Source organism: Monodon monoceros, unplaced genomic scaffold, assembly GCF_005190385.1.
Source record: "Monodon monoceros isolate NGI ecotype Baffin Bay Population unplaced genomic scaffold, NGI_Narwhal_1 Super_Scaffold_3, whole genome shotgun sequence".
In the NCBI taxonomy this organism is placed as follows: domain Eukaryota; kingdom Metazoa; phylum Chordata; class Mammalia; order Artiodactyla; family Monodontidae; genus Monodon; species Monodon monoceros.
In genome coordinates, this window is record NW_021703780.1 from 91,032,932 (window position 1) to 91,043,523 (window position 10,592).

The 10,592-nt window shown below is 41.2% G+C and overlaps 1 protein-coding gene across 1 annotated transcript in view; it reads right to left on the reverse strand.

The window, feature by feature from the left end:
- Positions 1-10,214, reverse strand: part of SUMF1 (sulfatase modifying factor 1) — a 112,855-nt gene extending 102,641 nt beyond the window's left edge. The window contains exons 1-2 of the mRNA XM_029242995.1: positions 9,920-10,214; positions 875-1,048 (exon numbers count right to left, since the gene is read on the reverse strand). Coding sequence (XP_029098828.1) covers positions 875-1,048; positions 9,920-10,189 — 444 coding nt within the window. The 5' untranslated portion in view covers positions 10,190-10,214. The remainder of the gene's footprint in view (positions 1-874; positions 1,049-9,919) is intronic.
- Between the last annotated feature and the right edge of the window lie 378 nt (positions 10,215-10,592).

The following is a 10,592-nucleotide window of genomic DNA, read 5'->3' on the forward strand; positions in this document are numbered from 1 at the left end:
TGAAACAAAAGGAACAGCAACTTCTTACTACAAATAGGTACAAAAAGACAACTACTTTGTATATTTTAAGAAATTCCAAAGAAATGCAAAACCAAATTTGGATGCTGTTTTGCTTTCAGCATTCGCTCTGAAATTTTTTTTTTAAAGAAAGGAAGATGTTCTGGCCTGGAAAAAAACAAAAACAAGGACAGGGACTCCACAAACTGAAGGCAAGGATAGGGTAGAGTCCTTTGGTAAGAAAAAAATGGGAAACCTACATAACAAGGATATTTTAGACACTCACAGAAACTTTCATAAACTAGAAAGCCTCTCTCTTCCTATTCCAGTTTAGGACAAACATCCACTTGCAGAACCTTGCTCTGTGATTCAGTGACCACAGGATAAAGCCTGGAACTGCCAAAGGAAAGCTTATGAGTCGTCAGGCACTGGAATAAAACCACAAAAATGAAAAGCTGCACTTCTGCATCTATTACTTATGAATTATGCAATGCTTCTGGAACATCCAAACTATAATTTTTTGAGAGGGAGAAGTGGCCTTACTTTACATGCTATCATCTCAAAAAGCCTGAGAGGACAGTGACGCTCTTTGGAAGATTAAAGCACTGACACACTAGAGCATAACGGTTAAGAAGACAGCTCCTGGGGTCACACTGGCCAGGCCTGAATCCCAGCTCCGCCACTAACCAGCTGTGGGACTTGGGGCAAATCACTTTGCTAATCCCCAGTTCGCCACCTGAAAAATAAGCTGCCTCACTGGGTTGCTATGAGAACAAAAATTACATGAAATATACAGAAAATGCCTGTCACAGCACTGGGCACATAGGAAAAAGCGGTCAACTGATAAAGTTCTTCCTCCCCATTCCAACCCCATTACCTCTGTCAAATAGCCAGTTGAGTTCACAAACTTCTCAAATTCAGCATTACTGACTTCATAGGCATCCATGTAAAAGGCATCAATAGCAACTCTCCTCGCAGGTGCTTCCCCATCCTGCTTTATCTGAGGATCATCTGTGCCCATTGTAAATACTCCGGCAGGGATGGGGACCATCTGCAGCAAAAGGGGAAACACGGGAAGTCAGGCCGTCACCGCCAGAGTGAACCTGGGTCAAGTGTAGAGCGCCAGCACACAGTAAGCACCCAACAGCGAGCCAACCTCCGCCACGAAAGCCACTGTGAAGTAAGTGAAATCATGGCGTACTCCAATGAATGATTAGTCACAAAAAGAAGTGAAAATTCTTTAGGGTAGTGATTTCTTTAGGAAAAACGCTACATAATACACATCTGCACACGCCATGGAAACAGGTCTGGAGCAACAGTCACCAAGCTGCTAACGGCTGCAGTGCAGAGGCAGGGAGAATATTCCACTTCTTTATACATTTGTGCATTTTTGTCCTTTATTATGTCCATATTTCTTTTAAATTATTTTAAAAAGCAAATATAAAAATGCCAAATACAATTTTTTTTTTTAACTTTTTTTTTTTTTTTTTGGCCACACGGCATGTGGGATCTTAGTTCCCCGACCAGGGCAACCCGCGCCCCCTGCAGTGGAAGCGCAGTCTTAACCACTGGACCACCAGGTAAGTCCCCATATATAATATATTTAAAAACCCACTGAGTGAATCTAGGTTCCCAATGATAATGGAAAAGACTTAAATCATTGAAATGGAAAATCTAAAAGGTTTACTAAAGGACCATGTCTTGTCCTTATTTAACACCTTATTAAAACTCTAATTGTTCCTATCTACTGTTTCACATAACCTCTAAACACCAAGAGGGCAGCGACTGAGGCTGCTTTGTTCACATGTTTTCCTAGCACTAAACATAAGATCTGAGGATCACACTGAAAATTTTCAGTTAAGAAACACAGGTCCATCCTCAGCATCACTTGGGAAATCCAACATTACAGCGGTCATCCAGTTTTACTGGGTATCCTAAATATATATCCCTCTGTCCTCTCCCCTTTTCTTTTCCGCGATTAACGCTGCAGCCTCACAATTGTCTCCTTGCCTCCAGTCTCATCCCTTCACATTTCTTCCGGCTCCTCTCTAAGCCATCAACCTTCCTTTCAATCATTCATACAAGTATTTAAGCCCCTACTGAACTTTTCAAAATATCTGTCTTCTGTATCCCACACAACTTACTGAGGCTCTGCTTGGAACAGAAAAAGACCGGAAACAACCTAAATATTTTTCAATATTGGAATGATTAACTAAATTGTGGGCCACCCAGAAAATGGAAAATTAGGCAGCCACAAGAAAAGGAAAAGAAGGAAAACAACAGGAATAAAAAGACACTTTTAATATATTGATATGGAGAGATCTCACCACGATGAAGAGGAAAGTGAACAAAGCAAGGTGCACTCTAGAAAGCATGGTGTGTTATCATTTGCGTGAAAAGAAGGTGGGCAGGAGAACATAGATTCACATATTTTTTTGTATTTGCTTACATTTGCAGAACACGGCTCTGGGAAGGTATTCAAGAAACTCATGCAGTGGTTGTCTGAGGGGAAGGTTATTACATAAGTGGAAAATTTTTCACTATACACCCTTCTACAGAATTTTTTTTGTAATTTTAAAACCATGTACTCTATTCAAAATAACAAACAATAAAGTGTCAATCTGATTATACCACTTTCCTACTTAAACTCTTCAGGGATCCCCAGCACCTTTGAGGGTTAAATATCTCAGCATCAGAGCCTAATCTCTCCCCACCTCTCTCACCCTGTACTCCACCTGCACTTCATCTCTTGTGAACAACATCAATGCTCAACGATCACCTCCTACACAAGGCCTTTCCTGCCTTCATTTCCCTCTGCTGGCTGGGCATATCCCCCTCATTTGGGATCCTCTGATAAACACCTCTCTAAACAACTGACACACACTGTACATACTTTAATGGCTTGTTTTTACCTGCCCTAGATCCCAGGCTCCTTGGGGACCAGAAATAAAGTTTTCACTTCTATGTCCCCAGCTCCTAGTACGGTGCATAATTCACGGAAGGAAGGAAAGAAGGAAGCAAGGAAGGAAGGAAGGAAGGAAGGGAGTGGGGGGGATGGATGGATGAAGAAACTTCGTTGACTGAAAGAGTGACATCACGGATACAATGAAAAATGTATCATTTGAATTATTCCTAATTATAAAAATTCTCTTTCTTTTATAACACCATCCCAGACATGGATAGCATGCCTGCATCACACTGAAACCTGTTTAAGAGGCTCTGCTCAAAGACTGAACTAGGTTCACACATTATTCTCATTATTCTCCAAGCATCTGGGACACAAGATTCCTCAGTCGAGATGAGAAGTCAGAATTTCAAGCAGCTCTGCAAAGAAGCAGAAAAATAATAGAAGCCTGCAGACGAAAGCTTAAAATGATTATTAAAATGATCTAATAAAAGGTTTCATGTTTCCTAAAGGACTTTAAGAAAAAAAAAAAAGCTTTCCAGCAGCACACAAGTAGGTCCTTTTCTGAGAACGGCTGTTCATCCCAAGGTGCAAACACAAGGCCTATAGGAAACTGTGCCCATTGTTCCCAATGAAGTTTTACAATTATCTCAGTTTTTCATCCCACTCTCCCACAAGGTGAGCACCAACAATGCTAATACAATCACAACTTCCACTGTGGACTCCTGGTCTAATTTTTTTTTTCTTTCATTAACCATCAGAGATAGCCAGCAATGAATAAGCCAAGTTTCCATTCTGGAGGCTATAGATAAAAATAGCCTGCATGGCTCTGACTGTATCATAATTCCCAATTTTCACTGATGAAGTCTCTGTCCTACAAATGTAGAATGTCGTTCTAGTGAAATCCAGAGCATCAGGTCTCACACTCCTAAACCAAATACAAAGAACCATTTTGATCAAGTCTTCATGAAGGTCCAGATTCAAACAATCCATTCCTCCTTGGAGGTAAGTTAAAACCCCTTCTGGCACATCAGTTTCTGCCACTGCCAAGCAAGCCAAAAGGACAGGTGAAGTCAAAGCAACTCTCTTATCACTAGGACCATATTTGAGCTACACACTCTGGCCAGGTGCAGTGGACATCTATGATTTTTCCCCGCCTGGCACCCATTCCCTCCTGTTCTTGTAAGAGCAAGTGACATCTCTTTGAAAACCACTTCTTCAACTAAGTACATGTCTCAGGTGGAGCTGGATGACACTGCTGCATGCCCCCCACTCCCCACACACAGACACACACACCGCCCCTGCCCCATGACTCAGGCCTAGCCAATTACCACATTCTTTTGACCACAGAGATGTAATCAGGGATAGGCCCACGACCCAATCAAAGTTAATCTCAGAACTTTTGCTGGAGCTATGAGGGAAAGAAAACTCTCTTTCTCTTCCAGCTCTTTGATCATTAGAAGGAATACTACCTAAAAATGAAGCCAACATAGAAGAAAGAGGAGCTGCCAAGAGAGAGCCAAAAAGAGAGGTCTGGAGATGCTGCCTGAGGCCCTGCATCCAGCTGTGTCTGGGACCATACCTGCATGTGGACTTCCCAGCCATGAGAGCCCATAAATGTCCCTACCCACACTTCTTTATGAGCCTACTAAGCTAGTTTTAAGAATCTTTTCTTTCACTTGCTTCTGTGGGACTTTTGTTTTACACACAAAAATGAAATAAGTTTATAGGCAACTCTTTTGTGTAGCACTTCTTTTTCCTTCTTTCCTCTCCTCAAACCTAAGTAAAAAGGTAAAGGCTCCGCAGAAAGCTGGGTGAATAACAAGAGAAGCAAGCTCCCTGGATCTGCCCACAAACTGCTGTCTTATCTATCTATGCAGGGCTTACCTACCTATATCATCCTGTCACTCTACTGACACTAATCATAGATGAAATGGCATTAAAGTTCCTTCAAGCCCTGGGATTTCATGATTCTATTCAGCCTCAGTTGTCACATCTGTAAAGTGGGGGATAATATCTCACAGAATCCTGGGGGAGGATAAGATACAGCAAAAAGACTGCTTTCCAAAGGTTTCTTTAAAAAGTAACTCATACCCTTAATTCCCCTGGCAGTTTCTCAATATTGTAACCAACAAAAAAAGGTAAAAGATCTTTCCAGAAATTGTTACACGACGCCTAAATGTGTAAAGCGCTTGGAGGATACAGACATTAAAATAGGTCTAAAAAATTGCTTCCCGTGTAGAAAGAGATATCAGACAATTACACAAATAACACTACTTTACAGAAAATATACAAGTTTCCATCAGACATTGACAAAATGCTATGAGAATTTAGAGGATAGAAACACCACTTCTTCCTGGAGGAAAGGGGTCATAGAAGAGATGGTATTCAATCGTGTCTTGACACCTGGGTAAGCATTACCCGATCAAACCATCCTCAGACCGGAAATTGACTGACTTTACCCACATATACAGAGATACCACGTACAATTTTATCGTCTCATGATCTTCAAAGCCTTTTCAAACAACTCTTTTAAAAGATACATGGAGATTAAAACATTTTGATACCTTTTTATAAAATAATAAGCTGTACAGAACATTGTTAGAATAGTTTTCTCAAGGACCATTGTATATTTTTTAACCAGAGGGAAGTTAAGTAAAATTTGAAAATATCTATATTGTTTCCCAGACAATTCTTACTGACATAACTTTCTAGTGAAACCTAAATTCCTTGAGGATAAAGCCCAGTGCTATTTACTTCTCTGTAAATAGCACTTGGCAAGTGTTCATTAAATTGATTAAAATATTTTTTAAAAAAGACTCACACCTAAAAAGTGTTACATTAAAAAGGGTGAAAATGTCACCCCCAGAAACCTTAAACTACTTACATATCCCAGAACACACCATGCACTTGTACAATGCTTCATTTGTACCCATGCTATTCTCCTTCTCGCAATGTCCTTCAATCTGCCCTTCCACCCCCAACTCCTGAAAATGTCTCCTCCAAGGCCTAGCCTAATGTGGTTTTTTCTTTGAGCACTTCCTGACTTGTCCAGGAAACAAGAATCCTTTCTTCCTCTCCAAGTACTTTGTACATACTCCTCTTATAGGACTGTCACTATAGAAAAATGATGCTTGCATATAGCTGTGATTTTGTGTGTGTGTGTGTGTGTGTGTGTGAGAGAGACAGACAGACAGACAGACAGAGAGAGAGACAGAGAGAGAGAGGCAGAGAGAGAGAGACAGAGAGAGAGACAGAGAGGGGTCTACCAACAAGTCAATGCCTTGAGGGTAGGGCATAGGTCTTTCTTTTCTATAAGCCCAGAACACAGGACAGAGTCTTACATAATACGTGTACCAAATAAGTATTTATTGAATTAAACTAAATAAACGGAAAACAAAAATAGATTCAGTACAACCTCAATCCAAATCCCAGCAAGTTATTTGATCGATATCAACAATATGATACTCAAGTTTATATGGAGAGGCAAAAGACCCAGAAGAACCAACACAATATTGATGAGAAAAACAAAGTTGGAGGAAAGACACTATGCAACTTACTATAAAACTACAGTAGCCAAGACATGTATTAGTTAAAGAACACCCAAACATATTAATGGAACAGCAGAGAGGGACCAGAAATAGACCTCCATAAATATAATCAAATGATCTTTGACAAAGGAGCAAAGACAATACAATGGAGCTAAGGCAGTCTCTTCAACAAATGCTGGTACAACTGGACATCCACGTGCAAAAAAAAAGAATCTAGACAGAGACCACTCTTCAAAAGACAATGTCAAGAGACTGAGAAGACAAGCAACAGACTGGGAGAAAATAGTTGCTGATGACACATCTGATAAAGGACTGTCATCCAAAATAAACAATTCTTAAAACTCAACAATAAGAAAACAAACAATACAATTAAAAATGGGCCAAGGACCTTCCAAAGAAGATGTACAGGTGGCAAAGATGCTCAGCATGTCAACCAAAAAAAGCAAAATTAAAACAAGATACCATTACACACCTTAGAATGGCCAAAATCTGAAACACTGACAACACCAAATGCTGACAAGGGTGTGGAGCAACAGGAATTCTCATGCATTGCTAGTAGGAACGCACAACGGTACAGACGCTTTGGAAGACAGTTTGGTGGTTTCTTACAAAACTAAGCATACTCTTGCTATATGATCCAACAATCACATTCCTTGGTATTTACCCAAAGGTGTTGAAAATTTTATGTCCACACAAAAAACGTGCACCCAGATTTTTATAGCAGCTTTATTCATAATTGCCAAAACTCAGAAACAAGCAAGATGCCTTTCGGTAGGTGAATGGATAAACTGTGGTACATCCAGACAATACATTATTATTCAGCATGAAAAATAAATGAACTATCAAGCTATGAAAAGACACAGAGGAAACTTAAATAAATATTACTAAGTGATGGAAGCCAATCTGAAGAGCCTACATACTGTATGGTTCCAACTATAAGACATTCTGGAAAAGGCAAAACTTACGGAGACAGTAAAAAGATCAGTGGTTGCCACTTGGGAGGAGGGAGAGGGATGAAGAGGCAGAGCACAGAAGATCCTTAGGGCAATAAAAATATTCTGTATGATACTATAGTGATGGACATATGTCGCTGTACATTAGTCCAAACCTATAAAATGTTCCAACACCAACAGTGAACCCTAATGTAAATTACAGTTGACTCCTGAACAACACGGATTTGAACTGCGAGGGTCAACTTATACGTAGATTTTTTCAATAGATACATACTTCAGTACTACATGACCTGCACTTTGTTGAACCCTGGAACGCAGAACCACAGGTACGGAAGGCCAACTGTAAAGTTATACTAGGATTTTTGACCACGCAGGGGGCCAGTACCCCTAACCCACATGTTTTTCAAGGGTCAACTGTATAGACTTTGGGTGATTATGATATGTTGGTGTAGGTTTATCAATTGTAACAAATGTACCACGGTGGTGGAGGATGTTGATAATGGGCAAGGCTATGCCTGTGGTGGGGCAGTAGGTATATGGGAAATCTCTTTACCTTCCTCTCAATTTTGTTGTGAACCTAAAACTGCTCAAAAATAATCCTTTTATTTAAAAAAAGAAAGAAAATTAAGAAAATAAAAGGTTATCACTACGACCAAGTATCTCACATAATATTGGACTCCCTGAATTCAGAATAAATGGCTAAGTGTCAGAATTAGACCAAAGTCATCTGCACATGAACTAAAACATCTAAAACCAAGAAAAACAGAGAGACAAAGAACAGCCTCCTATGAAGTCCTTTGTCTTGACAAGAAGTCTACTTCAGGTTCAAGCATTAAGTTTAAGAGTCCTTGAAGGCTTGTGAGCTGTGTTCTCAGCAACTGCTAGTTTACTAATAAGTTGGGATGCTGCCAAACATTATAGAAACTGAGTGCAAGGGAAGATAAACATAAAATAAATGCACATATACAAAATATAAATTAATTAATTATATATTTTTTCCTTTATAAAATGAATGCAAGATATGGCCAAAGATGACCCATACAATACTCAGTCCGGACGTGAAACCACTCTAAAGGGATGAAAAATGTATATCTTATAATGATACGTACATCACATTCTGGAATCAATAGGACATTGGAGCATTTAAAATGAGGAATGTTCAGTACTGGCCAGAAGGTTCTCGGCAAAAGTTTGACACAGACCAATGTACATGCAAATAAGACAGCGCCCCTGTTAGTTACAAAGCAGATAAACAGAGGGCTTTCCCTGCAGGAGGAGGGAGAAATTGATTATCAATTACCATTCAAGTTATAAAGGAACTAAAATCAAGTATGGCCAACATACACTACAACTGTAACCAAGGCTCCCCACCACACAAAAGATAAACACTAATAATGCAGGGAATCCTCTGAGGAACAACAGGAAACATTTTAAAGGCCAGTAATTATACAGGATGGAGAAACAATGAGAAGTCCAGCTACCAACCTCCTAACACTCTATACCCAAGTCACAAAATTATGGTCCTGACTCCCCTCCCTCTCACAACCTAGCTGGGGAGAGACACCAACAGACAAATATCTTCAGTAATGGTTATGTCAGAGCAAACAGGTACAACTGCGGCAGCATATGGAAATACTGAAGGGGAAGGAAGGAAAGAGGTCAGGTAAGGCCTGCAGAAGCATGTTACCTCTCACCTAAGTCCTGAAAATTGGTCAGAATTAACCCACAGGAAAAAAAAAAACTTGGACAGAAAAAGCTGGAAAGGGTGTACTAGTATTCAAGAAGAAGAACTTCTTTGGGAGTCAGCAGATCTAAGTTGTTTTCACAACCATACCAATATGCAAAATACCTGGAATGGTAAGAACTAAGGAACAGTTACTAATTTTTTTGTTTTAACTAAGAACTGAATAATAGTTATTATTAATGTTATTATTTACATATCCTAGCACATAAAACATTCAGGCACTGTGCAAGGTATAGATAAACGATAGTAATAAAACAACTACTGTTTACTTAGTCTTTCCCATGTACTAAAGTGCTAGGAATAGCAGAAAAAATAAGACAAGTCCTTGTCGTCAAGAAGCAGAGTCTACTGTCAGAGACTACAGATAAGTAAACAACAAGGTTAGAGACACTGACACCCAGTGTCCTGATTCCTTCACAATTAATGAGAGGAACGCAGGACTTAAACCCACATCTATCTGACTTAAAATTCTGAGAACCTCATCAAGAAGACAGGGTGCAAGAACGAGGAAGCAGGAGATAAGAGGTAAGAAAAGGAAAGACAACTGTCCTCAAACCAAACTCCCTAATGCTCAGCATTACGCAGAGCCCCAAGACCCACCCGTTTCGGAGGGCGGAAGAACTTCTCATCAAACTGGATCTGCAAGTGCGCGATTTGGCAATGTAATTATAATCTTTACTTGCCTTCCTCCAACTCCTGGCCTTACCCATCCCAACCCTGTCGAGGAATCCGGCGCCCCCCACCCATCGTTAGGGAACCAAGAGAGCACCTTGGTGGGCGGGAACGGTCGCTCTCCGGCTACCGAGCCCGGGGCGTTCGCCTCCCGGGAGTATCGGTGCGCGGCCGCCGAGCTGCCATGGGCTCCGGGCCGCTGGGGAGTGCCACAACCGCACGAGCCCGCGAGGGACGCCGCGCCCGCCTCGGCCCCGACCTCTTCGCCCCCCGCCGCCCGGCCCAGCAGCAAGAGCAGAGGCAAAGAGAGAACGAGACCGAGCCCGGCGCCTCGTCCTCCAGCCGGCCCTAGCGCGGGCGCAGCCATGTTTTCCCACTAGCCATGTGACCCTTTGGGTCACGTGGCCCCGCCCTCCTTAAAGGGGCCAAGCCCTAGGCTGACTTCAGTGTCCCTAAGAGTTGCCCTCTTTCCACCTCTCTCCAGGTACCTCTCCTTTAGAGCCTTCCTCCTTGGCTCTCCTGACGTGAAAACAAGAAAACCCAAAAAGTCTTGGCCTTCCGCAGCCTGTGCGCCCCATTATTATTTTTAGGTTGAAAAAATTATAATCGAGTTTATTGAGCATTTGTTATGTGCCAGGCAATACACTAGGTGAGCACTTTATTTTTTGAAATCTCATTTAATCCTCACAAGGACCCTGAATGTTGAGTGCACAAAACAATTAAGTGATCTGCCCAAGGTCACAAGGCAAATAAATGTCAAAAGACGAGAT